This window comes from Bos javanicus, chromosome 20, assembly GCF_032452875.1.
Source record: "Bos javanicus breed banteng chromosome 20, ARS-OSU_banteng_1.0, whole genome shotgun sequence".
In the NCBI taxonomy this organism is placed as follows: domain Eukaryota; kingdom Metazoa; phylum Chordata; class Mammalia; order Artiodactyla; family Bovidae; genus Bos; species Bos javanicus.
The window spans coordinates 62,493,552-62,521,549 of record NC_083887.1 but is presented as its reverse complement, the minus strand read 5'-3'; the positions used below and the strand labels follow the sequence as shown (position 1 = coordinate 62,521,549).

General features: G+C 48.5%; 2 protein-coding genes and 1 long non-coding RNA gene across 6 annotated transcripts in view; 2 read left to right on the top strand and 1 right to left on the bottom strand.

Annotated features, from left to right (window-relative positions):
• The window catches only part of MARCHF6 (membrane associated ring-CH-type finger 6), an 86,970-nt gene extending 83,293 nt beyond the window's left edge, over positions 1-3,677 (top strand). For all 4 annotated transcript variants that reach the window (XM_061393875.1, XM_061393872.1, XM_061393874.1 and 1 more), the window contains one exon: positions 7-3,677. In XM_061393875.1, the coding sequence (XP_061249859.1) occupies positions 7-97 (91 nt within the window). In that variant the 3' untranslated portion in view covers positions 98-3,677. The remainder of the gene's footprint in view (positions 1-6) is intronic.
• Positions 2,085-8,663, bottom strand: LOC133233756 (uncharacterized). Its single transcript, XR_009731833.1, has 2 exons — positions 8,578-8,663; positions 2,085-8,238 (listed from the first exon to the last, which is right to left on the bottom strand). It is a non-coding gene; the product is annotated as an uncharacterized LOC133233756 (long non-coding RNA).
• On the top strand, positions 8,662-27,953 carry ROPN1L (rhophilin associated tail protein 1 like). Its single transcript, XM_061393876.1, has 6 exons — positions 8,662-9,109; positions 9,422-9,595; positions 15,843-15,966; positions 17,146-17,307; positions 25,231-25,406; positions 27,773-27,953. The coding sequence occupies exons 2-6, from the start codon at positions 9,465-9,467 to the stop codon at positions 27,834-27,836; spliced, it is 657 nt and encodes a 218-aa protein (XP_061249860.1). The 5' UTR covers positions 8,662-9,109; positions 9,422-9,464; the 3' UTR covers positions 27,837-27,953.
• Positions 27,954-27,998: the final 45 nt, after the last annotated feature.

Below are 27,998 nucleotides of genomic sequence, written 5' to 3'. Positions count from 1 at the left end.
ACCCAGGTACCTTGTGGGCCAGCGCCTCGTGAACTATGAACGGAAATCCGGCAAACAAGGCACATCACCACCACCTCCACAGTCGTCCCAAGAATAAAGTGGTTGTCTCCACTACCTTGGCCTTCCCCTTGCCTTCACGTGTCCTTTTTTGTGGACTTCTCTCTCTGGAGATTTCCCCAGTGATCTCTCAGCGTTGTTTTTAAGTTAGGTGTCTTTGACTTGTGTGCTCAGCACTCAGCGAGCAGCAGCGAGACCCTGCCACCCTTGCATCTTCTGACATCACTGCTGTCCGAGGTCTGTACATGTGTAAATAGAAGTTCCTGGATACCCTAGAGCCCTGGATTAAACAGAATGTGCATTGTACATCTTTAAACAAAATGTATATTAATTTATTAAATCTAGTTGTCACTTTATTTTGGACCTGCTGTGATCTTGACAGGAAATGTGCCACAGAGCTGTAGTGCAGAGGCAGACTTGTTAATGACGTCTTTTGGAGCACACTGTCCTGGTGTTCCTGCAGTTCTTTTTAAGTGAACTGTGTGTTCTGTGTGTCCTGGCTGTTCAGACCTTACCAAGAACGTAAAAGGAAACAAGTAGAAGTCAACAGTGAGTGTCTGTGGTAAGGAAACATGAACTTGTGCTTCACTGTCAGTCGTTTTTGGAAGTTATTTTGTATAACACCAAAGCTGTTGTACATTTTCTACTGCCTGATTTTTTTTCATATGTCTGTGTTTGTAATATTGTATAGTATCTTGTGCTAGGTGAGGAAATTATTTTTAATTTTGATAATTTAATATTCCTAGTGATCAGCATCGGGAGTTGGGGTTTTGTGCTTGTTAGGGGCATGTCTACACTTAGGAGGAAAAACAAAAGTCCAAAAGTTTTTTCCTTAGGTCCCCCAATTCCGCTTTCCCACACACAGCTGTCCTTTTGGCAGCAGTGGCCAGGAGTCACTAAAGATCATAAATCTTAAGAAAATAACATCACCAGTGATCCTACATCTTCCTGGAATAAGGACATACTGAATGTCTGTCCAGTGTAGCCAGGGTTTGTGGTCTTAGGTTGATAGCATTAGATTGTGGGCTTAGATTAGAGGAGACTGGCTGGAGCCCCAGGTCCCACTGGCGAGCACGTCCCTGGGTGAGGATTAGGGCCAGTGCTTTTCTCCAAAGTTTCTGAAGCTTTTTGTTTACAGAATAAAACTGTCAGTAAAACCAGCTTGATTTTATTTGACCAGGAGGAAGCTGGCCACGCTGGCCTTTTAACATAGGAGTGCAGAGTGTATTTTATTGGAAGCGTGCTGGAAAATCTCAGAAGGCAGAGCACTTAGAGACTTGGTTTTCCCGTATAACCAAAGCTTCAAGTGAGAAGTGGAGAGAGAGAGTGGTCGGGCCCGTGATCCCAGTGTTTGATGGTGATGGTATATTGTAAGGGGAGTGTTTGTTTTATGAATGATAACTTAGAAGTTCTCAGAGAAAATGATCAGCAAAGGTCTTAAGAAACCATAAAAGAGTTCCCATATAGTATTAAAACCTATATGCTTAAATCCAAGGATTTTTAAAGTATGAGAGTCAGCCAAACATAAGCTACCAAAATCAAAAGCACCAGGTTCTGATTGTTTCATATTTCAGCAATTTTTCCTGAAGTTGTAAGTGAAAACTTTAAAACATCAGTATCAAAAAAAGAAAAAGCTTGACATAGGACTCAGTGTTACAGTTTCCACACTTTGTAGTGGCCCTTTCTCATGTTTGAAATAAGGTCTTTGCTAGCCCTACCTTCACTTAGAAATCTAGTCCTACTGTAAAAATTAGGAGCATTTTTTTAAACATAATGCCACTTGTTATGGTATATGTCTATATAAATTGTTCTCTATGGGGAAAAACATATGATCAAATTGGGCATATAACTTTGATTATGTTAATTTTGTTTCTTTTTAAATTTTTCAGAGAATTTGTAGATCTTGATACAAAGTTATTGGAACACACTTATCTGTTTTGCCAGAAAGAAATCTAGACAGATACCACAATAGATAAAAATTGTTACTCTACAAAATTTTAAATGAATCTTATCAGATATTTTGTAAAAAAAAAAAAAAAAAAAAAAGAAAAGAAAAAAGAATGGCCAGAAAGTAGCCCTCCATCTCACTGGCAGATCCCTTTGTCTTCTCTTACTTAAGGTCTCCCCTGGGTTTCATTTATGCTTTGTCCTGTTGTTTTCAGTGAGGTGAATACTTTCATGAAGAAAGCATTTGCTGGCATACTATTTACTTGGGTAGCATCAAGATTTTATTATTAACTAATAGTATTATAAATGTTTAAACTTCTAGTTCAGAAAGTGCTAGTATTGCTACCCTTCTTCATGTAGAATTTTTTTTTAAAAAAGTCTAGTTCTGCATCATTTTACATTGGGCTAAAACTGTCTTCAAGGAAGTTCATTAGGAAAGACCTTTTTGCTTTACTTTTCCTGTTTATAAATTGAAGACAAATCAACATTTGGGGTTAGTTTTACGTGACCAGTTATCAAATGGTCACAGTAGGAAGTGTGCAGTTGTTCATTATTAGCAAATTATGTTTGATTTTTAAACTACTATTAAGTACTAATAGTTGAGATGAAAGCTGAAGAAAAAAATGCCAATGTGAAGTTTGTGTATAGCTAGCCTTAAAAAAGCTCCATGTTTTTAGGTGATTTTTTTTTCCTGTTAGTTCTCTGGAAAAACAATGGAGATTGGACATCTCAATTCCAGATGTAAATGAAAAGTAATTTTTATTTCAACATTTAATATAACTGTTATTACTGTGGATTCTTGTCTTGTGTTTTTTCTTTCCCTTATTCAAGTACTAGAGAATAACTTTTTCTCAGATGATTTGCTCCTAGATGGTATGTCCTTTCTGTATTGGCAAAATGCTACTATTAAACTGTAATTCTTGAATTTAGGATGAATTAATGACTTTTTAAAACACACACACCCTTACTCACTCATTTACTTACTCTGAAGAATGTTGCACCAGTGTAAGAACATTGGCATTTTTAAAATGTTCAAGTGAGCTACTTATTCTCATTTTCAGGACTGAATATTTTAAGCTCTCTTACTGTGATAAATGTTTTATATTGTAAAATTAAATGATTATGTTTAAAATACTCCTTAAGAATGTTACCTGTTCAGTCGCCTTCAAGAAGAAAACAAATGTCTTAGCACAAGCACTAGGAGAAGCCTGACTTGGGAAGACTCTCTGACTTCCTTGTGTCTCCTCATGAGCTTGCCCTGCAGTCGGATGCTTTCCTTTCAGTCCGTTACTGCCCTCTGTCATTTTTAAAACAGCCATCATGAGTAAACAAGGGCTTCTTTCAGATGCTCCCCAACAAAATCTTGGGCATTTAATGCAACCTGAAGATAGGATACATCTGTTTTCATTTCCATCTGTTTTGTATGAGTGCCTCATTTTGTAGTCATGAAATTAGTACCTTAAATGAAAATGTAATGACCATAGGGCCTAGAAATTACTGTTGTAGAAGCTCAATAAATAGAACATTTACGTAGTTGGGATGTCAGTTTTCTACTAAACACAGATACACAGACCAACTTCATGTGTACATAAAGTGCTCCCTTTTTTATGTGGTCCTTTGTTGCCTTCTGAGTTGAGAGAACAAAATTGAATAAAAATGTTAGTTGTAGTCTAGCTTTTTGGTTCGTTTATTTGTGCTTTGTGGCATGGTTGCTTCAGAATTACAGAAATGTGCATTATTATTTGGCAGAGGCAGATAATCCAGACCGTTAAAAATATAATAATTATGAAAGAGAAAACTCAAATAACATGTGATTATAGCCCCTCCAGTCTGTTTTAAGGGTGAATTTAAAAGTATAGTTGCAGAAGGGACACCCTCCCTCCCTCCTTGCCTCTCTCTCCACTGTGATTACAGACCATCCTCACCAGGAATAGTGAAGCCCAGCTCCGAGCCTTCATTGCAGGGTCCCAGCATGAAGCTTCCCCAGGTGGGCTCTTAGTGGAGATCTGGATGGAATGAAGCCAGTCAAGTCCACCACACATACTGATCATGTGTATCGGAGAAAAAGGAAAGGACCGCAGTGAGGGTTACTAAAGTGCCCTTTGTGACAAAATTCCTTTTTTCCTAGGTTCAGTTTTGTTTTGTTTTTTTTTTCTATGATTTTTTAAAAAAAAATCAAGTGTATGTGTATTTTATATGCAATAGTGGTAGGTGAAATGCTGTTTGACCCACAGGGTATGTATAAGCTGTGAAGTTGAAATTTCACAGCAGAGGATGTTGTGCGCTGAATCTCAGTAAGTGGTCATCAGTTCCCTCCCCCTCACTGTGCAACTTGCAGCCACTCTTGTTGAAACGGAACCCACATCACAAGTGCCATAAGGGTCTGCGGAGGTAACACTCACCCCACCGCCACCCTCATTTACTGTGGTATCTGTCTTGTTTCCAGCACTGTCCTTAGTACCATAGCGGAATGAAGTATGGGATCTACCTTCAAGGAGCCCAGTTAGAATGTAAAAGAACAGGAAAAAATGAGCAAAAGGTTCTATTACAGGTATGAGTAAAACGCCAGGAGGAACACAGAGCAAGGACGCACCTGGCGAAGTCTGTGATGAGTTGACTGCATCCTTCATTACTGTCGCGTGAACATAGCACCCCAGCTCCCACACACCCACAACTCCTCTACACCCTCGTGCGGTCGACTTCTGCGCAGACCCACGTGGCACCACAACTGTCCGTATGTCAGTACTTAGTAACCCATTGTACATTGTTTAAGCATCATCTTTTTGAAATTTCTTTCTTTACATATATATGTAACAGGGCCCCAGCCTTTCTGCGCCTCCATGTTTGTTCTGTAACTCTAGGACAAGATGCTTCATACCTGGGAGCCCCATTCATTCGCTCATTGGTTCTTTGCTTAAAATGATCAGTCCCTTCTTCTAGCTGCACAAATCCAATGTGTGATGGAACACAAGAGCCCAGAAACAGACCTACACACATGGTCTGGTTTTTGACAAAGGTGCAAAAGTGAACAGATGGTGCTAGAGTAATTGGACATCCAGATACAAGATTAAAAATTGATCCATGTCTCAACATTTGCAAAAAGTAACAGTGATTACAGTCCTAAATGTAAAACCCTAAACTGTGTAACTTATAGAAGACAAAGGGGAAACTTCAGCCTTTGGTTACAACCCCAAAAGTACAATCAATCCCTGGAAGAAAAATTTGATGAATTGGGCTTTATCCGCTCTTTGAAATACACTGTTTAGAGGACAAGAAGACAAGTCATGGAGTGGCAGAAAATATTTGCAAAACATTTCTGATGAAGTGCATTTGGAGTAAAGAAGTCTCTCAACTCAGCAGTAAAATCTATTTGCCTATTTTAAAAATGGGCAAAATTAATACTTAACTAGAAAGTCTATATCAGTACTCTTGCCTGGAAAATCCCATGGATGGAGGAGCCTGGTAGGCTGCAGTCCATGGGGTCACTAAGAGTCGGACATGACTGAACAACTTCACTTTCACGCATTGGAGAAGGAAATGGCAACTCACTCCAGTGTTCTTGCCTGAAGAATCCCAGGGACGGGGAGCCTGGTGGGCTTCCGTCTATGGGGTCACACAGAGTCAGACACGACTGAAGCAACTTAGCAGCAGCAGAGAGGCTACATAGATGACAAGTCAGCACATGAGAAGATGTTCAACAGAATTAGCCATAAGTAAAATGCGTGGTTAGATAGTATCACGGACTCAATGGACATGAGCAAACTCTGGGAGATAGTGGAGGACAGGGAAGCCTGGCATGCTGCAATCTGTGGGGTCTGCAAAAAGTCAGACGTAACTGAGCAACTGAACAACAGTGCAAATTAAAGCCACAGTGAGACACCACTACATACCTAACCTATTACTAAAAAACACCATCCCACATCCTGATGAGGTGGAGGAACTGGAACTCATACTGTGCTGGAGGGAATGTAAAATGGTACAACCACGTTGGAAAATAGCTGCACAATTCTTAAAACATATACTTAACACTCCTAGTTATTTGCCAAAAGATAAAGTCCGTATGAAGAGTTCTACATGAATGTTCATAGTAGCTTTATTTGTAATAACCCAAAGCTGGCAACAACTCACATGCCCATCAATAGGTAAGTGGATAAATGATTATTCATATAATGAAATATTGCTCAGCAACAAAAAGCAATTCACTATCTGATACACAACACTGATACACCTCAAAATGCTTATGTTGAGTGAAAGACAAAAAATGTATGCTTTCATTTATATAGAATTCTAGAAAATGTAACCTACAGAAATCTGTAAGTAGCAGATCAGTGGGAGTGGGGTTTGGCAAGGAGGGATTTGAGGGGTTTCAAAGGTGCATGAAAAAGTGGGGCAGGGAGGGTGTGTGTGTGTGATGGATGTTTGCTATCTTGATGGAGTTCTGGTTTGACATGTCAGAATTTAACGAGTTGTGCAGTTTGCTGCATGTTAAATTACAGTTCTACTTTAAAAAGTAGTATGTTCATACATTCTCGCCAGTGGACCATTTCATACATTCTCTTTCTTTAAAGCACCTCCTCCTCCTCCTTCCAGACTTTTGGCTGATGGTTTTCCTATTTCAGCTAGAAGATAGATGCAATCAGAAGAGAACTTCTCACAGGCTCACACCATCACCCCCGCCCGTTGTGTTTACCAGTCCCCAGGCAGCCTCCCCTTCTCCAGAACAGGTCAGACCTCAGGACGTTTGCACTTGCTGTTGGCCATACATTAATATCCAAGCTTTCCCCAACCTCATTTCTACACTAAAATGTATGTTTTAGGGAGTCTCATCTAAAATTGTAGCTACTGGAGCACTCCTGTCTCCAGCTTTTTTCTCTTTCATATTTAGTAATATTGTACAGTTTACTTATCTCATTTGTACTTGCATGTTTTTCCTCACTTGAATATAAGCCCCAGAGATTTAAAAAAAACCCAAAACTATTTGGGGATTACTACACAGCTTCCCTGGTGGCTCAGATGGTAGAGAATCTGCTTATAATGCAGGAGATTAATCCCAGATTAATCAATCCCTGGGTCGGGAAGATCCCCTGGGGAAGGGAATGGCTACCCACTCCAGTATTCTTGCCTGAAGAATCCCATGGACAGAGGAGCCTGGTGGGGTACAGTCCATGGGGACACGACTGAGCGACTTTCATTTTACTTTTTTTTTTTTTTAACTGTATTTCAGGACTGGGCCATATTGGGCATCGAGTAAATATTGTTAAGTAAATGAATGGATCAGAATCAAAATAATGTATATATGGTTAAAATAAAACCTGAAAACCATCCTCCAGAGGCAAGCACTTGTCAGTAGTTTGGTGTTTGTTCCAGACTCTGTGTAAGCATGTGTCCACAGGTACTTTTATCAACACCTGTGTCAGGTGGCATGAGCCCTGGGCAGCTCTGTGGCGTGCTTCTTTTCCCTTGATATTACTGAACATCTTTTTATCTCAGTACATAAGTAGCTGTCCCATTGAAAAATTTGTAGCTGTATTGTATTCCATTGTGTGAATATGATTTAAGTTTTATGAAAGAATTAACTCATTTTATTACATGCTACAGTAAACATTTTTGTCCATATTACTTAGTATTTCTGTAGGATAAATTCCTAGAAGACTGCTAATCATCAAACATATTTAAAGTGCCACGTTGCCCCATTAACACTTCTCTCTCTCAGTGTATGAAATTCCTTGTTTTCCCATAACGTTAAATAGTGCCTATTTTCAGTTTTGCAAGTGCTCTGAATTTCGAATCGTGTGTCTTCACTTGCCAGGTAGGCTTCATTTTAAGTTGCCCAGTCGAGGAGTTGTGTTTGGGGCCTCATGCCTCTAGGGAAGGAAGGAGGGCTTGTCGGTGGCCCCTCCTGGATATAGTTCAGTCTATTGATTTAGCAGGTCTTCCTTCATCGTGCCCAGAGAAGGCAATGGCACCCCACCCCGGTACTCTTGCCTGGAAAATCCCATGGACGGAGGAGCCTGGTAGGCTCCATGGGGTTGCCAAGAGTTGGACACGACTGAGCGACTTCACTTTCACTTTTCACTTTCATGCATTGGAGAAGGAAATGGCAACCCACTCCAGTGTTTTCGCCTGGAGAATCCCAGGAACGGGGAGCCTGGTGGGCTTCCGTCTATGGGGTCGCACAGAGTCGGACACGACTGAAGCGACTTAGCAGCAGCAGCAGCAACAGCGGCTTCGTGCCTGGAGGCGGGAAAGGAGAGGTCGGTCTCAGGCCTGTTTTTCCCAGTGTGGGTGTTAAGGCCACCTTGCAGCAGCCAGCCAGGAGACCCGGAAACTAGGCTTCACACCTTGTATGCTACCCTAGTCAGCATCCACCAGAATGGAACAGTTTCTCCTACCCTCGGACCCCAAAGCTATCGTATCGGGGGAAAAAAAAAAAAAGTAACTTATTTTCTCCCAGGCCCAATTAGATCGGCTCAACCCCACCATCTTATTTAGGAAAACAAGTTAAAATCTTTCGGCTGGAAACTGCCACTCTCTAAAGTGACTTTTAAACCGTTATCTGAAGAATGAGTTTACCGAGGTTGCCGACTGGGTCCGGGCCACTGGGAACAGCGCGTGCGAAGGCGTGGAGGTCAGACACGTGCTGGACAAACGGCCAGGGGCTAGGTTCCCGCAAGGAGTCTCGGGCCGCGGGCACATGTCAGCTCCCAGGACCTCAACGGCTTCCTTCCACGGAGGCCAAGAGGCATCTCGTTCCAAAGCTTCACCGAGCCAGTGCAAAGGAAAGGAGGGCCTTTTTCGAATTCGCCGCTCACAGTTGGTAGTGGGAAATCGATCCAAACGTCCTCTTATTTTAATTGAAATGTTCCGCTAGTGCATCTGTAAACTACCCGTTTACGCAAAGCGGGCGCCGAAGCCAGACTGCGCAAGCACATCGCTCCCCCGACACCAGACCAGCACAAGCGGCCAATCCCGGCTCGAGGCGTGTGCGCCTGCGCGACGCCAGGGGGGCGGAGCCCACGCGCGCGTCTCGGTTGCCTGGTTACCGCTGCGCGACAATTAGGAAGGGCAGTTGGCCCTCATTTTCAGAGGAGCCTGCGGAGGAGCGGTAAGATCCCTTCGCCGCCGCCCGCGCCTCGGAAATTCGGACCCTTGGCCCGCCTCCAAACCCGAGACCCCCAGCCCCAGTCCGCGCCCCACTCCAAACCCAGGGAGACACGGACTGCCTGGCCTGGCCCAATTTAACTCCGGGACCCCGACCTGGTTCCGAATCCGGGACCCACACCCCCAGACCACCGGCCCCGGCCAGGCTCTAAACTCGGGACCTGGGACCTCGGCCCCGGAGCCCCTTGGCAGGCACGTCTCCCGCGCGCCCCAGGCTGACCGATTCGCCCTTCCTCTCCCCGTTCCCCCTCCTCAGCACACCTTGGTTCTTCCAGCTTGGTTCTGGTCTGCGGAGAGCGATGCCACTTCCCGACACGATGTTCTGCGCGCAGCAGATCCACATCCCCCCCGAGCTGCCGGACATCCTAAAGCAGTTCACCAAGGCTGCGATCCGCACCCAGCCCGCCGACGTGCTCCAGTGGTCCGCGGGGTAAGCCCTCCTTGGGCCAGCCCTCCTTGGGCCAGCCCTCCTTGGGCCAGCACCTGCAAGAGCCGGCCCGTCGGCATGTCCAATCGTGCCTAGTGAACCCTCCTACCTGGACCAGTGGTCCAACCCTCAGGACACAGACCGAGTACCGATAGAACTTAACATCGGTGGCATCTACACCTAAGTATCTGTCTAGGAAACATCATGCATTATTGACCATGAGACCAGAAATTACTGCACAATGCCCATTTATCTACGTAGTGACACCTCCATTCTTAGAGAGTGGTGTTTATGCAGGTAGACTGAATAACACGGGATAAAAAGGTTTTGCATTGTGTTATAAAAGTCAAACTGTCACAGTCCCTTTAGTTTACTTGTGAAATGATTTTACAAAGAGAAATCTTACGCTTATGTTCCTTGTCATCAGAGAATCCTCCAGGATTAGGTACTTGTTGAGTTTGTTGGAACCAGAGGGACTGGCTCCAGTTAGAGTAAACATCCCAAGAATGCAGTAAGGTTAAACTGTCCATCATAGTTCACAGCACAAGAGACTTGACAGTTTCTTGCAGCAAACATTCTAACCATTTCCAGGAACAGATTATCAATACTTTTAAAGTCACAAGTCAACAGACCTTTTGTGTGTGTGTGTGTGTGTGTGTGTGTGTGTGTGTGTGCGAGCGAGCATGCGCACTCAGCCCTGCTCAGTTGTGTCCGACTCTTTGTGACTCTCTGGACTGTAGCCCACCAGGTTCCTCTGTCCGTGGAATTTTCCAGGAAGAATACTGGGGTGGGTTGCCGTTTTTTCTCCAGGCAGAGATCTCTACCCAGAGATTGAACCCGAGTCTCTTGCGTCCCCTACATTGGTAGGAGGATTCTTTGCCCCAGCAGACTTTAGAATCATTAAAATAAATCGTGATGCTTTTACAGGAAAGCTCTTTGTCCTTTTGCAGTAAACAGACTCAGATTCAGAAACTCAAATCTGTGGTCACAAGAATCAGTAGAAATTTAACTTTTTTTTTTTTTTTTTTTTTTAGTAATGAGAGTGTCAAATTTTGCTGAACTTCTCTATGAATTGTATGACCAAAGTGAATTATTATTAGGATGGCTGTAACAGATAACCACCAAATGTGATGGCTTAAAACAACAAACATCTCTGTTCTCACAGTTCTGGAAGCCGAAAGTCCAAAATCAGTTTCACCAGGCTACACTCAGGATATTGCCGGGGCTTTGCTCTCAGCTGGTAAAGAATCCGCCTGCACTGTGGGAGACCTGGGTTCGATCCCTGGGTTGTTGGAAAGATCTCCTGGAGAAGGGAAAGGTTACCCACTCCAGTATTCTGTCCTGGAGAATTCCATGGACTGTATAGTCCATGGGGTCACAGAGTCGGACACGACTGAGCGCCTTTGACTTTCACTTGCTCTCTCTGGAGACTCTAGGGAGAATTCGACCCCTCCCCTTGCCTTTTCCAGCTTCTGGAGCTGCATTCCTTGTGTTGTTGGGCTCCTGGGTCCTTCCTCCATCGCCAGCACTGTGGCGTTCTCACATGTACCTCTGCCTCCCTCCTCTAGGAACACTTGTGATTGCATTTAGGAACCATCCAGATAGTCCTGGATGGTGTTCCCAGCTCAAAATCCTCTCTCAAATACATGAGAAACTTTGAGCAAGTATTTGCTCAAAATACATGCAAACTCCCTGTTGCCATGTAAAATAAGATCTGCAGCTTCTGGGATCAGGGCCAGGGTATCTTTGGGGCCCTCACTGCTCCTACCAGACGAGGCTGCTGGTTAACCAGTACTTTACCTCTGACAAATGCTTCTGAAAGACTCTTTCAAGGTTCTTGCCCAAAATCATGGTCTCTGGGTTTTTTTTTTTATAATTCATTTTATTTTATTTCTCTGTTTTTTTCTTTTTAGTTATGCTGAGTCTTTGTTGCTGTACACTGGCTTTCCCTGGATGTGGAGAGCGGAGGTTACTCTCTAGTTGCTGTGCTCAGGCTTCTCACTGGGGTGGCCTCTCGTTGCAGAGCACAGACGCTAGGGCGCATAGGCTTCAGTAGCTGCAGCATTTGGGCTCAGTAGTTGCGGCTCCTGGGCTGTAGAGTATGGGCTCCGTAGTTGTGGTGCATGGGCTTAGTTGCTCTGTGGCATGTGGGATCTTCCCGGACCCGGGACTGAACCCGTGTCTCCTGCCTCGGCAGGCAGATTCCCATCCCTTGGGCCACCAGGGAAGTCTGTGGACTCTGGTTTTATCCATTATTGAAGCCTAAATAAAAGATACAGCTGTTTCAAAAGAGTTTATTCATATTTTACCAAACCTTCCAAGATTTTTTTTTTTCTTCTTGGAATGTTATATTTGGTAACACTTTAGAGGCAGTGCTTTTAAGCTTCACTTTAATTGAAAAGGCTTAATCAAGAACCTTCTGAATGTTCCATGCCACTAATTTCATTTTTAAGAACAATTTTGGAGTTGAGGAGAAAAAGCAGGCATTGTTCACGTGTCTCTGCTCACTCAGAACAGAATCTGTTAGGCAGAGATGTTGTTCAGGAGAACGTAAAGTGGTCTTTGAAAGATTTTGTAACAATTGGGGTTAAGACAAGGCAGGAGAAGAAATAGCCTATGACACAAGGACCACGATAGGAAGGAAAAACAACGAGAAACCAAGCAGGGAGCCAGGATGCGTGTGGAAGTGACTGCTGCAGAAGGCTCTAGCAGGCACTCACAGGAGGGTTCTTGTCAGACGAGGTTGTCAGGAGGCAAAGGTGGGCCAGCCTGGCTCCCAGACTCTGCTGTGACTCCGCAGCCCATTGGCTGCACCTGATTATGTCATTGAGCCCTAAAGGCTTTTGCTCACGTGCGCCTTCTGTGCATGTGACATAAATTGGCCTGGCCGCTCAAGCAGGGCTCCTCCACCCTGGCTCTGATGATGCTTTGACTATCCAGACCTTTGTCAGCAAAATGATGCTTTTTAATACACTGTCTAGGTTGGTCATAGCTTTTCTTCCAAGAAGCAAGCGTCTTTTAATTTCTTGGCTGCAGTCACCAAAAGCTCCCTGGAGGAGTGTGAGGCTGTCCTGTGTAGGCCCTTAGCAGCCTGCTGACCTGCACCCACCAGGTGCCAGTAATACCAGTCAGCCCCAGCTGTGAAAACCAACGGGGCCTCCAGGCACTGCCCGTGCCTTCTTGGGGAGGGGGCACTGCTCTAGAGGCTGCCCCGAGCCTGGGGCCTGCTCTGATGGCTGATGAGGAATAATCTGGGTGGTGGTTGTTCAGTCGCTCAGTTGTGTCTGAATCTTTGCGACCCCATGGACTGCAGGACGCTAGGCCTCCGTATCCATCACCAACTCCCAGAGCTTGCTCAAACTCATGTCTATCAAGTCAGTGATGCCATCCAACCATCTCATCCTCTGTCGCCCACTTCTCCTCCTGCCTTCAATCTTTCCCAGCATCAGGGTATTTTCCAATGAGTCAGCTCTTTGCATCAGGTGGCCAAAGTATTGGCGTTTTAGCTTCAGCATCAGTCCTTCCAATGAACACCCAGGACTGATCCCCTTTAGGATGGACTGGTTGGATCTCCTTACAGTCCAAGGGACTCTCAAGAGTCTTCTCCAGAACCACAATTCAAAAGCATCAATTCTTTGGCACTCAGCCTTCTTTATGGTCCAACCCTCTCATCCGTACATGACCATTGGAAAACCCATAGCTTTGACTATACAGACCTTTGTCAGCAAACTGATGATTCTTAATATGCTGTCTAGGTTGGTCATAGCTTTTCTTCCAAGGAGCAAGCGTCTTTTAATTTCTTGGCTGCAGTCACCATCCACAGTGATTTTGGAGCCCCCCAAAATGAAGTCTGTCACTGTTTCCATTGTTTCCCCATCTATTTGCCATGAAGTGACAGGACCAGATGCCATGATCTTAGTTTTTTGAATGTTGAGCTTTAAGCCAACTTTTTCACTCTTTTTCGCTTTCATCAAGAGGCTCTTTAGTTCTTCTTTGTTTTCTGCCATAAGGGTGGTGTCATCTGTATATCTGAGGCTATTGATATTTCTCCCTACAGTCTTGATTCCAGCTTGTGCTTCATCCAGCCCAGCATTTTTCATGATGTACTCTGCATATAAGTTAAATAAGCAGGGTGACAATAGATGAAAACCCCAATTAGGATTAACATGGTCACATGAAGCACCCTTCCCCCAGCCTGGCCCTTTAGGTCTTCGGATCTACATTTGTCTAACTCACAGCTGCCTGCCTCTTAACTTTCCCTCAAACTATCAAGTTAACGAAATATGACTGTATTTGTCCTAAAAGCATGAAAACAAAATTGAATTTGAGGGGTGGAGAGAGAAAAAGGGTGTGAGATATAAAATTCCTTTTAGTCTGTTGAATGTCTATTTACCTACACTTTGTTACATGTTCTGAGATGTTTCTAATTATTCACATATCTAAAAATTTTTATTGGAATAGAGTTTATTTACAGTGCTTTTTTAGTTTCGAGTGTATAGAAAAGTGATTCAGTTATATATATATCCATTTTTTTTTTAAGATTCTTTACCCATATGTAGGTATGTGTTTGTATTAGTCGCTCTGCTGCTGCTGCTGCTAAGTCACTTCAGTCGTGTCTGACTCTGTGCGACCCCATAGACGGCAGCCCACCAGGCTCCGCCGTCCCTGGGATTCTCCAGGCAAGAACACTGGAGTGGGTTGCCATTTCCTTCTCCAGTGCATGAAAGTGAAAAGTGAAAGTGAAGTCGCTCAGTCTCGACCCCATGGACTGCAGCCCACCAGGCTCCTCCATCCATGGGATTTTCCAGGCAGGAGTACTGGAGTGGGGTGCCATTGCCTTCTCCGATTAGTCGCTCAGTTGTGTCCAATTCTTTGCGACCCATGGACTATATAGCCTGCTAGGTTTCTCTGTCCAAGGAATTTTCCAGGCAAGAATGCTGTTGTGGGTAGCCATTCCCTTCTCCAGAGGATCTTCCCAACCCAGGGATCGAATCCAGGTCTTCTGCATTGCAGGCAGATTCTTTATCATCTGAGCTACCTGGGAAGCACCCTTTACCCCTATAGGTTCTTAGAGAATCCTGAGTAGAGTCCCTTTGCTATACAGTAGGTCCTTGTTATATATATTTTTATGTAGTAGTGGGTGTATGTCAGTCTCCCAGTTTATCCCTTCTCTCCACATTTCCCCTTGGGTAACCACAGTTTTTCGTATCTTTTATATTATTCCCGTGACCCTGGATGGTTTGGTGTTTTATTTTCCTGGGCATATCATTTCTTTGATGGTGGGAGAGTGATGTGGGCAGCAAATGGCATTGTTTCAGGAGCCGGTCTGCACTGACACACGCCCCGGGGTAGAGTTTTGCAGAGACCCCACGTGGCACCCCTCCCCCTCCCACAAGAAACTCGATGTGCACCCCTTCCTGAGTTGTTGCCCCAAACTCTCTCCACGCCCTGCTTGTTCCCAGGATTAGCAGCCATATCCACGTCCCAGAAAGGAATAATTAAGGGGATAAAAAAGTACCAAGCAGGAAAAGTGAAGGGTAGGGAATGTCAGCACCTGACTCAGCCAATCAGGTGACTTCCCTGCTCCAGGGGGTTTCTCAGACCTGAATAGGCAGAGATGCTTGAAATCCTGCCCCTCAAAAAGCGGCAGGGCCAAGTCTGCAACTGTCCAAGTGGCATGACCTTGCACGCGACCTTGCACTTGAGTTCATATGGGGCCCTGACCTCCACCTCCTCTGGCAGCGTCTCTGGCCCTGGATGGGTGTTTGGTTGGTAAAAGTAGCACATGTTATTGGAGACCCCCAGGCGTGCCAGCCGGGGGGTCCCTGAGTCTGGAGCTGCCGTTGTCCCTATTGTGCAGACAGGGAAACTGAGGCACAGGAGAAGGTGAAGTCCAAGAGCTGAGTGGAGAAGCCAAGAGGGGAGCCCAGGCCAGGGGCCCCAGCCCGGTCCTCCCTCGTCACGGCCTCCCTCTGGGGTCGGTGATGAAAGTGCCTGAATTTGAGGGCTGCTTGTGTGTCGATGAATCCGCCTGTCAGTGCAGGAGATGTGGGTTCAATCCCTGGGTTGGGAAGATCCGCTGGAGAAGGAAGTGGCAATCCACCCCAGTATTCTTGCCTGGAGAATCCCACGGACAGAGGAGCCTGGAGGGCTACAGTTCATGTGGTTGCAAAGAGTTGGACACGACTGAGCGATTGAACAACAACAGCATGTGTCGGTGAAGCTTCAGAGATGTCTGTTGTTGTTTCAGGTATTTTTCAGCTTTGTCAAGAGGAGATCCACTGCCTGTGAAGGACAGAATCGAAATGCCCATGGCCACTCAGAAAACAGACACAGGCCTGACTCAAGGACTCCTTAAAGTTTTGCATAAGCAGGTATCAGAGTCTGTGATCAGTCAGCTGAGCTTGAGATAAAGCTTCAAGACCTCCATGGTCATCTATCCACAGCCCTGTGTCCCCTGCAGGGAACCTTTGAAATTTATTCTCAAGGAGGGAATCTTGAATTCAGTGACCTTCCTCTGGTTTAAAGAACCCAAGATCACTGTTCACAATTATATAGACATACATTTTCTTTTTTTTAAGTACTTGCATTAAGATGCAAGAGGCTGTTGGACCAAAAAGAAAGGTTTGAAAATATGGAATTTCAGACATGGGGTTTGCAAGATCCTTTTTGAAATATGATTTTAAAAACTATGCTAAACATGATAAGCTTGCCACCTTCTTCATCTGAAGGGGTATCTGGTTTCCAGCCCTCCTGAAAGCCCTCGAGACCCACCAGCTCACTTGCAGAGTTCGTAGAAAGTGTGTTTTATCGGAATGATCCGGCCGTATTGCCAAAACTGAGATCAGTGGTAGAGCCCTGAGTTTTAAAGTAGCTTGTCCCCATTATGTGTTCTTGACCAGGGTGCTGACTTCTACACATGGGATTCTCCCATGGCTTTCTTGCTTAAGGGAAAGCGAATAACCACAGAAAGGGAGAGGTAATCTGGGGAAAGACACGAGAAAATTGCTCAAAGCTCTTCCACGCAGAATACTGCTAGCAGATCACAGAAGTCACCTATTTTTCATCAACTTGTCTTAAAATAGTAGAAGGAATACATTTATTTTCTGGGTTAAAATTTCTCCCGTTTAACTGTCAGCATGATGCAGAGTTGGATTTCATTTGGTCTGTTGAAGTTTATTTGTGTTGTGAAGTGTTACAGACAGACAGACAGACAATCAGGCTCCTCACGTCCGTGTGCTCATTTCATTAAGTCGTAACATGATGCCGTGTTCGCTTCACAGTCCTTTTTTCTCTCAAGAGGTAACTTGTTGCCAGTCTCTAGTTCCCAGTACCACCCTGCCCTCCGCTTCCCTGTTCATGTACCCCAGCTCCCACGGCACACACACAACCCAACCCCCCTCCCCTCCCCTAGTGGTGGGCTAACAGTGTAGTGAATTCAGAGTTCATCTTTGAACGGGGATAGGTACTCTATTTAAGTCTTCGCAAGCATTATGTGAGTTCTTGGGTCCTCAACTTAACATCGGTTATGTCATGCTGTGTTTTCCAAATAGTGTAGCCACAAGGAATATGTGGACTTAGCAGATCTTGAGCAGAAATGGAAAAATTTGTGCCTGCCTGTAGAAAAATTCAGAGCTCTCCTGCAGCTGGATCCTTGCGAAGACAAAATCGAGTGGATAAAATTTTTAGCACTTGGATGCAGCATGCTTGGTGGGGTACGTACCTACAAATAGCCTGTTAATAATTCTGAGTGATCATGGGCCTACCATCCAAATAATTTAGGTGTTTCAGCAACTGTAAGAACACTCTCACTTTAGTAACTCTCATGACTTTAGTCATTTTGTCTTAGGCAATTTTTTTCAGATGCTTATTATATTTTAGGCTTGTAGTTACTTTAACTTACAGAAGTTAAATACTTATGAGTGCCTCAATGTAAAAGATGTTAACAGTAGATAAAATATGTATATACTGTGAAAATGTGTTTAGTGTTTAGAAGAGAATGCATCAATGACTTTTATTAAACTATACATCATTTGACAAATTGATAGGTTTCCCTCCTGTACAAAAAGGAATAAAATTATCTTCTATTTTAGTTAAAATCTATTATTAGTAACTTACAGCAGTTAAAATCGATTATTAGTAACTTAAAGCAGATATCTTGCTGATGTTAAGAAGTATAACCCATACGGGTTTAGGACCGAAGACACAGACATCCCTCCAGTCTGTGAACTGAGAAGGGCAGTGGGTTTGGTGGGGAAGGGCTGGAAATCTAGAGCCTGTCTTCAGCTCTAGAATTTGAGTCGCCACGTGAAACACAGGGGTCAAGTCCACTTTCAGTGTGTGAAGAAAAGCGCTGAGAAGAGAGCCAGCTCCCTTTACCGCCGAGACCAGGCGTGCAACCCCGTCCCTTGAGTCTTTGGACCCCAGAGCACATACCTGGCTACTCCTTAGTCCTTGCTTCACGGGGCACCCTCATCTTGGGTCCCCGCACAAGCCTCTTTGATTCCATTTTAACTCTTTAGAAGTACTTCGTCTGACACTACTTCACAGGACCACTGACAGCTAAGCGCCTGCAGCTAACCTTCCATCCTATCCCTGCACTGCCCTCCGCGTCAAGCCTCGGCTGCCCTGAGCTCCTGCTTCCCGTTGAGCGCATATGGACCCCCAAGAGATACTTGATTTAATTTTAGCTGGTTTTAGCTTTATGTTGTTACTAATCTTCTGGAACTTTTCTTTGATTCCAAATTCGATTTCTCTTTTTTCCTCTGCCTGGCTGTAGACGCTATGGTTCATTTGCCCCACCCCTCTGCTGTGTAGTGCCTGCTCTGCGAATATCGTGCCCTTTACCACCTCTGTTCATGGCCCCAGTGAGAAACTCGGAAACCCCAGAAAAGTCAGGAGTCAGGCTGGCTGCTCCCTTTTGTGGTGTCCATGCCCACAGGTGGTGTTTCCCGTCAGCCCTGGGCTGGACAACCCAGACCCAGTTGCCACCTGTCTCTGGGCTCCGAGGCCACTGAGGAGAATCACAGCGGGGTGTCACTGAGAAGGACAAAGATGCATTTAGTTACTGGAGGAAATTTTATGTGGCTTTGTTCATCCGGAGCTCCTGGAAAGGAAGATTTTAATAACATAAAATGAATACCTAATGTTTGATTTGATGGTTTATTCCTCTAAACTTGGTTTATGAGGCTTAGATTTTTATAAAGATGGGAAATCAGAATATTTCATCTTTGGGGGAATCCATCTTTGTAAGTGCTCCCTCCCAAATCAGGAGAATCAGGCGCTAGATTTCAAACCAGACCAGCTCGTGTTTTGCAAGAGGAGGCCTCTTAGCCGTGTGTGAGGCGTGACGCTAGATGGAGACATTTGTTAAGGATGGAGCTTCCCTTCCGGACTGAAGTCTGGGCAGGTGACAGGGAAAGAGCACACTCGCTTCTCTCTTCTTCCCTTAACGTGTCGCTCAGCCCGTCAGCCCGTCAGCCCGTGGAGGTCCGGCACTGGCCCCTGACTAAGCCGCCTGGGCCCTGAGTCTTTGCTGTGGGCCGTTGACTCTCTCCTATTTCTCTGCAGGGAGCCGACCCTGGGGAGGGGGTTCAGGTGCAAAAGTCCCCTGCTCCTCTGCCAGGCAGAGTTCAGAGCCTGGGGTGCCCTCTCCGTCCTGGCCTGCCCCCCCAAAAAAACCCAGGGCAGGGCTAGCTGTGTGCCACGGGGGCCGTGATGGGCCAGCCCCAAGGGGACGTGTGCTCTGTTGACCCACCGATGCCCATGTTGGTGGGACAGCTTGGAGACGTCCCCAAAGCCTGGCGCTGTGATTTCCGGGAGATGGCTCTTCAGGCAGATTGGCACCTTAGCACTTGTCTTTATGCTTAGAAGAAGGAAACGTTCAGAAAGGAGCCAGTGAAGAACTGAAGCAGGATGAGGAGGAGGAATTCCTCGTGGATCACTGCAGTCCACTTCTGCGCACGCAGGACTGCCGTGAAGCTGGAATCTGGTCACTCTGCCTCACTGTGACGCAGCAACTCTGGCTGCCCCACCTGTGGTGTCTCTTGGCTTGTGGCTTTTCAGGATCTCTTTGGAGTCTCTCTAGTTGGATGGGTTGAGTCCTCTGCAAAGACTGGAACCTTCTCTGAGATTTCCAAGCCATATGTCTCATTCCTTCCATGGATGTCTGTCGATTGCAGCTTGGTGTGGGCTTTGCTCTGAGTGCCAGGGGATCTCGACACCCCACGGGCGACATCTGGTATATCCTCTGAGCCCCAAGTGCTGCTCTGGTTCTCGAGTGCAAGCTTCAGATGTGACTGGGGGCAGGGCATGGGAGCAAGAGCATCAGGGGGCTCTGCCCCAGGAGCCTCGGCCATGGGCAGAGGGCCTGTCTCCCAAGGTGCATGATCGCTGGGTGAGATGACCACAAGTCTGTGTTGTGACCTTCAGCTTACATTTCTGCTGTCCCATCAATGTCCTAAGAGGTGGGTCAACATTTTTCATCTGTTTTTTTTTAAGTATGGAGATCTTTTTTATAATATGAAAAAGTTGAAAGTGGACCATAAGGAAGACTGAGCACTGAAGAATTGATGCTTTCAAACTTGTGGTGTTGGAGAAGACTCTTAAGAGTCCCTTGGACAGCAAGGAGACCAAACCAGTCCATCCTAAAGGAAATCAGTCCTGAATATTCGTTGGAAGGACTGATGCTGAAGCTGAAACTCCAATACTTGGCCATCTGATGTAAAGAACTGACTCACTGGAAAAGACTCTGATGCTGGGAAGGATTGAAGACAGGAGGAGAAGGGGGCGACAGAGAATGAGACGGTTGGATGGCATCACCGATCTGATAGACATGAGTTTGAGTAGGCTCTGGGAGATGATGGACAGGGAGGCCTGGTGTCCTGCAGTCCATGGGGTCGCAAAGAGTCGGACACGACTGAGCAACTGAACAACAAGAGCAAAACCGTCGTGGACCAAATCCACCTTCCCCGCTGCCCCGCACAGGACTGAGAAAAGTGCAGTGACGAACTACTCCCCCAACTCTGGTTCATCTTTGAACTTCCTCATTCATGGGAGTGTCCCTCCGTGTGTACAGCTGAAAATATACATGTGTCATCTGGACATACTGCTTATGGATGGCCATCGTCTCCAGTGTTTCTCACCGGGTGTGGGAATGTTTGGAGCCCTTGTCTGTTTTCTCTTTAATCCTCCAAGCAGCCCTCTGAGGAAAGCCCTGATCTAGGAACCTGTGGGCTGGAGGGCTGAGCGGAGTGGAGGGCAGGGGGAGGCGGCGGGGTGGGATTCGAACTCAGACCACAGGCTCCGGAGCCGCCGCTCCTGGTGGACACGGTGGGTGGAGGGACCCCTGTGATGACTCTGTAGCCCAGGCAGTGTGCCGCCCACCGGTTCGGACACGCCCCAGAGAGTGACAACTCCTCGGCCTTCCCCTCGGTACCATTTTATACCCTTAAAGTGAAAAGAAGAAAGAAAGTGAAGTTGCTCAGTCATGTGACTCTTTGCAACCCCATGGACTGTAGCCCACCAGGCTCCTCCATCCATGGAATTCTCCTGGTGAGACTTCTGGAGTGCTTCTCCAGGGGATCTTCCCAACCCAGGGATTGAACCCGGGTCTCCCGCATTGCAGGCAGATGCTTTACTGTCTGAGCCACCAGGAAAGCCCTGTCCTAAGGTGATCTGCTCCCTAAAACACTGTGTGCCAGCCTGCCAACAGCATTCACCCTGGAGGCCTCAGGCCCCCGTCCCGCCCAGCTGCGGGCCGCCCATGGGCTCTGGTGTCTCTGAGCACCCGTCTGGTCCCCTCCAGGCCGTGCTCTCCCCTGGTTCAGGTTCCCAGGGGGGCCTCCGGAGCCCGTCTGGAGATGCTCACCTGTGAGCCTCAGGCCACAGGCTCATGTACCAACTGCCTCCCAGCTAGGAGACAGCTGCCCCTGCCCACTGCACCCCGGCTGAGCGTCCACTCTGTGGGGCCGGGGGTGGTGGGGTCAGCAGTTGCTGGGCGTGCTGGCCCCTCCGTCCCTCCAGCCCGAGGCACCGGCTTCACTCACATCCGAGAACGTGGCACTGGCCACGAGCCCCAGGCCCGCGCTGTAAATGAGGAAGCTTGTGAGGAAAGGAAGTGAAACGGGGTGGGGGGCGCTTCTTTAAAAATGAGACCTGGGGGTCAGTGCCACTGCCCGACATTGAGTTGGGTGTCCCCCCGGAGCTCTGGCCGCAGGGCGGGAGCGAGTGCCCCCACCGTGTCCTGACTGTGTTCAAAAGGTCAGGCAGAGTGTGGTCCATGTTGTTCATTCCCTGCAGCTAAAAGGGACCCAGTGGGGGTGATAAGGTGGATCGAGGTGTCGTCGGGACAGCAGCTGCAACTCGGAGACTGCAGGGACCCACGGGCCCAGCACTGCACGTGCTCGGGAGGCCAGGTCTCTTCTGTGTCTCCACTCGCATCTGAGATGAGGCTTCGGCATGCACGGGCTTCCCTGGTGGCTCAGACGGTAAAGAATCCACCTGCCAACGCAGAAGATGTTAGAGACGCAGGTTTGATCCCTGGGTCGGGAAGATCCTCTGGAGGAGGGAACTGGCAGCTCACTCCAATATCCTTGCCTGGAGAATCTCATGGACAGAGGAGCCTGGAGGGCTATGGTCCCCGGGGTCACAAAGAGTCGGACACGACTGAGCAACTGACACTTTCAGGCGTGCACGCTGGGCTGGCAACACTGCAGCCGCCACCTCCTGGACCAACCACCAGCCAGAGAATAACGAGCAGCGGGTTAGTGGGGCCACTGCCCAGGAGATGGGTCCTTATAGCTGGCAAGCAAGTAGCCTTAGGACCCACGACCCTTAGGGTGAGAGAGCTGTTGTAGGGAACAGAGTTCCCAAGCCAGGCACGTTGCCTAATGAGTCCTTGTGGACATAGAAACTGCTTCGAGTCTGCGTCGGAAATGTTAGCACTGGTAATGTCATCGAATCTTTGCGGGGGAAGTGAGGCCAGCGTGTTTGGATGCATTTTTCTTTTCCCCCTAAAATACCTCTTCCTCGGAAGCGCTGGAGCAGCAGTCATGAAGAAGAGCGTCTGCTCTGGCTCCATGCCAGCTTCCTCCACCCCTCAGCTCTGCTGTAGGCCCCCAGCCCCGCCTCGATGACTGTCATCCGGTGTGTGGGCTCAAACAGCAGGATCTAACAGAGCGACTAGTCTCTGAGACATTTCAAGCAGGGAACCTGTAAAATACACAACTCTCTGTTCACCCAGTCCTCCCTGGGGACGGTCTTTCGGGGAGACGGTGCGTGCGGTGGTCCCTGCAGAAATGAATAAATGAACGCCACCATTGTTTCTAACTAGAGCATCCCCTTACCCCCAGAGCTGGGCAAACGTCAGGACTGTGGGGTTGTCCACTCACCCCCAGCATCCCGTCTCAGCGGGGGCCATCGGTCGGGGTCGGGGTGGACGGTGGTGGTTTGCAGACACCCCGAGTCCCAGCAGCTGGTGGGGGCGGGGGGCAGTGTGCACCCATGGTCCAGGCTCACCCCTGGCCGGTGTGTGTCACCCCCTGCCACCTGCTCCCCAAGCCAGCCCAGAGGTGGGATGTGCTGGTCAGGGCTGGGCTCAGGATGCCGACTGCTGGATTCCCGTCCCAGCTGGCTCACCTGGGCGAGTGACCCGGCCTCTCGGCTTCCTTGACCCCATCTTGCACGGTCACCATGAGGAGTGAGTGAGATGCCCAGTCCATCTCTCAGGGTTCCTGCTGTGTGGTGATGCCAGGCCGTTAGCACTTTCTGGGCACATTTCGGTGCCCCTGCCTTGCTCCTCCCACTGTGGAAAGCACCACTGGTTTCTCTCTGATGCTCACTGTGAGACCCTGGTCCAGCCCCTGGTGGTTGACGAAGCTGGTGTGTAGTAAGAGGACCTCAGGGAGGCCCTGTATCAGGGCCTGTTTCAGCAGCCCGTCAGAGCTCAGGGGGGCTCTGGCCAGCAGCTGGCCAGAGGCCGGTCCCCCTCGTGGTCTTATAGCCTCAGGAAGTGAGTTCTGCCCACCCCCTCGGGAAGCTGGCAGTGGGTCCTCCAATAGTTGAGCCTCTGGGTGAGAACCAGACCTCTGCTGCCACCCGACTGGCGCCTCAGAGGAGCCGTGTGGCTGGGTGGTGGCCGGATAATGACTGTGTTTAAGGCCTGGCCCCGGCCCTCTGTGTGTCCCTGAGCTGCGGGACTCGCTTCCACATGGCTGCTACTCTGATCCATTCGGTCTACCTGTAACCTCCCCTCCACCTGCTGCCTCGACCCCACCTTGGGGGACTGTCCTCAGCAGCTGGCCACCTAGGTTTTCCTGGCTCTCTCTTCCTCGTGAGCATAGCCCACGTTTCATTCCCTCAGGAGCTGCCCTGGAGGGCTCTGGTCTGTCCCAGAGGCTCGCGTCTGCGCTCTGTAGGCCCCACCGTCGCCGTGGCAGCCCTCCATGTCAGCTCCCTGAGGGCAGGACAAGGGCCTCGAACACAGCAAAGACATGCCCACCGAGGCTGATTTCCTACCATCTTGCAAAACTGCTGGGGATTTAAGCCTTCAGTTTAGTCGCTCAGTCGTGTCTGACTCTTTGCGACCCCATGGACTGCAGCACGCCAGGCCTCCCTGTCCATCATCAATCCTGGAGCTTGCTCAAACTAATATCCATCGAGTCAGTGATGCCATCTAACCATTTCATACTCTGTCATCCCCTGCTCCTCCCACCTTCAATCTTTCCCAGCGTGAGGGTCTTTTCCAAATGAGTCAGTTCTTCACATCAGGTGGCCACAGTATTGGAGTTTCAGCTTCAGCATCAGTCCTTCCAATGAATATTCAGGACTGATCTCCTTTAGGATGGACTGGTTGGATTTCCTGGCAGTCCAAGGGACTTTCAAGAGTCTTCTTCCAGCACCACAGTTCAAAAGCATCAATTCTTCGGCATTCAGCTTTGTTTATAGTCCAACTCTCACATTCATACATGACTACTGGAAAAACCATAGCCATGACTAGACAGACGTGTTTGACGTGGGCGTGTTTGACATGGGCCAGGGCTCCCCTGACCCTCACCCTCATGCCCTGGTGACTAGAAGGGGTCGAATGGGGGAGGGTCAGCATGCTCTGGAATGTTCTGGAAGCTCGTGCCACGTTTTGCAGGGAGGAGTTCTGGCTGAAAGTCAAGGATGCCGGTGGATGGTGGTGTTGAGGGGGTTACTGACCCAGGTTCGACACTGCCCCCAGCCTGCTCAGGGCCCTGCCAGTCCCACCCCCTCACCACGGGTGGCCCAGTTGGGGAGAGTTTGCTCTGTCTCGAGGTATGTTGTGGGGCCAGAGGGACTGGTGTGCAAGTTGCCTTGTCCCTCGTCAATAAGATCGAGGCTTCCTCTTGTCTAAGAGTCATTCCCGTTTAACATGAGAGAGAATCTGGAAATCAAACTCTTTTTCAGGCCAATTACATCCTGATCAACCCTTTTCTTTTTCTTTCTTGTGGCGATTGTAAATTCCCGGTAGTTCTTAATTTAGACCGCCGAGAACATACTTGGGGGAGAACTTCTGTAGCTATACCCAGGTGTCTGTGGGCGGCTGTCTTTTCTGTCCGTCTTAGCGCATCGCAGCGGTAACCGTTTCCCCGCCTGCTCTCTGCCGTCTCCAGTCACTGAACACTGCGATGAAGCACCTCTGCGAGATCCTGACCACGGATCCCGAGGGCGGGCCCGCGCGCATCCCTTTCGGGACCTTCTCCTACGTCTACCGCTATCTGTCGGGGCTCGACTCGGACATACCTGAGTCGGACACCGAGGCCTACCTCTCCTCGCTGAAGGAGAACGCGTAAGTGCGCGCGCCGGGGTTCTCGGCTCTCAGACGACCGATCGGGCCTTTGACGGGAGGGAAGGAGCACACGCCGAGCCCCCAGCCCCGAGGTGTCAGGTGTGGCTTGGTGGTGTGAGGAGGCCGGGCGGGGGCGCCGCTCAGCGCGCAGACTTCACATCCCGCCGGGGCCTTCTTAAGCACGGGATGTCTGATGGTTTAACACCAGGGCGCGTTCAAAAGGGAGAGTTCGTTTCTCGACAATGCAACACGGAAATGGGTCCCCGCAACTGGAGGGAGTCCAGACTCCCCGCGTGGGTGAGGAGCAGTGGGGAGCGACCCCGTGCACCCCGCCCCCCACCTTCCCCCAGTGCTGCCTGCAGGGGCTTCTGCCCCGCGAGGGAGGAGCCCCACCCAGGTGTCGGCTCCGCCCCAAGTATTGGCTCCGCCCCCAGGTATCGGCTCCGCCCCTCTGCGGGTCGGAAAGGTGGTGCTCGCGGGCCTTCAGACGGCGGGGCCGCTCCCCAGGCCCCCAGGCGCCGCTGTCCACAGCCCCCCGAGCCCCCACACCCGCCACCTGGAGCCACAGGAGAGGTTTGCGGAGAGCCACGCGTGCCGTGCCGGGACGTAGTGGCGGTGCGCGCGCGCGTGTGTGGTGGTGATAGATCACAAGACGGCAGGGCGACGGAGCCGCTGATGGTGACACTGACCGTGTCAGTCGCGCTGCCCGGCCCCCGGGAGCCCGCACCAGGCAGGCCGGTCCCCACCTCCCAGGCTCTCGTCCCCTCCCCCTGCCCCCCCAACCCCCCTGGGGTGCTCCGGCGCTGGCCCCTCCCCTCGGCCCCTAAGGGGACCCTGGCCCCGCCACAGCCCTCACCTGGAGCTCTTGAAACCCCTTCCTGGTCCTCCGTCCTTCAGAATCGCATTCCCTACCCCCCACCACCCCGTTCCCCCGCCCCTCCGGCCACGGGAAGGGGCCAACGGGGTCGCTCCTCACTCACGCAGGGAGTCAGGACTCCCCCACCTGCAGGGACCCATTTCTGTGTTTCATTGTTGAGAAACGAACTCTTCCTTTTGAACGCACCCTGGTTTTTAAACCATTTGACACCCTGTGCTTAAAAAGGCCGGTGGCGGGATAGCTCGCCTCCCTCTGAAGTCCCCCTCCCCGCGCCAGCCACCAGCTGAGCCCCAGACCCTGTGGTCCCCGTTTTCTTCCCGCTTTATCCACCAGCTTGAAAACCTCTCCCTCCTCCTGGAAGCTGCCAGCCCTCCGTCCCTCTCTCCTCCGGGGACACTGTTCCTGTCACCTCACCCATTCTCATTTTCCAGTCCACTCCCATCGGGGATTTCCCTTCCAACCAAGCCCCGGGGGCTTCCCCTCGCCCCTCCCATACTGACTGGACTCCTCCTGTGCCTCCCTCCCTGGGACGGGCCCTCCATCCCGGGTGTCTGGGCTCCTCCAGGCTCAAGTTGCCCGTGGGTTCTATCTGGCGTTGGCCCCCAGCTCCAAACTCCGATGTCAAGTGCCTACTGGACCTCCCCTCGGGCATGTCTGGTGCACCCGTCAGGCTTAAAATGGTCCCACCAGAAATGCATGTTTGCCCAGCCTGAAAGTACAGGTAAAGGGCATTTAACTGCAGGCTGCAAGGTGGGAGTTTATAACCCGGTGTTTACAATTACAAAGACAGTAACCGAATTCTGCCTAAGCAGAGTTTGGGCTCCTGAGGTGGGAGGTCCCTGCACGCAGGAGGGCAGGTGGTCAGGGAGAGGTCCGCTCTCTATTGCCAGGTGGCTCCAAATGGGAGGCTGTTCCTGAGGTGTCATTCCCCTGGGCCCGTAAGAAGTGGTTCGTTTTTATGGAAAAGTATATTTCGGAACCACTAACTTGTGTTCCTATTACTTTTAAATATGAGCCCTCAAGGCAGTTCTTATGTTCCCGCTGACATGGAAATGAACATTGTTCCAGTTCAGTATTTTTACATCTAAGATGCTTGTAGAAATTTACTAACGTTCACATCTTTAAGAAATAAAACTATCTGTAGATAAGGAGAAAAGTCAAAAGATGTTGTCAGTGCCAAAGTTTCATAGATTTAAGACACTCCTTTGAGCTCTACTGGATCAACTTTTAAAATACTAGAAAGATCCTCTTATTATACTAGTGACTAAATTTGAGTTGTCAATAAAGAAAAAATTTTAAACCTAGTACTAACTTTTTTCACCTAGAAATATATATGCATTTTTCAATGTAAGAAAACAGACTCCTTTATTTTTAGAGGTAATAATTACTGATTTGAGACCACAGTCAATTTTTAAGGTAAAGCTAAATTATGCTATATTGCATAGAAACAGTAAGAGATTACTAATGGGTGCCTTTGTTTCCCATTTAGAGCTGCTAGAAAGAATGGTATGATAGGTCTTTCAGATTTCTTCGTTCTAAAGAGGAAAATTTAGAAAGCCTTGAAGAGAAAACTCAGAAGACAGGCCATTAATACAGAGAAGAACACATTTTAATGTCAAAATAGTGCCTTTCAAAACCTTGACACCAAATACAACATGTCATTAACCACATACGTATGTAGTGTGAGTTTTTCTTGTAATGGAATGTGACCAATG

What these genes read in the sequence shown, in the direction of transcription:
- ROPN1L (XM_061393876.1), top strand. Translation starts at nt 9,465, where the DNA reads ATGCCACTTCCCGACACGATGTTCTGCGCGCAGCAGATCCACATCCCC. An exon ending in GTGCTCCAGTGGTCCGCGGG is followed by an intron (nt 9,596 to 15,842) that starts GTAAGCCCTCCT and finishes TTGTTGTTTCAG; the next exon opens with GTATTTTTCAGCTTTGTCAA. An exon ending in TCCTCGCTGAAGGAGAACGC is followed by an intron (nt 25,407 to 27,772) that starts GTAAGTGCGCGC and finishes TTTCCCATTTAG; the next exon opens with AGCTGCTAGAAAGAATGGTA.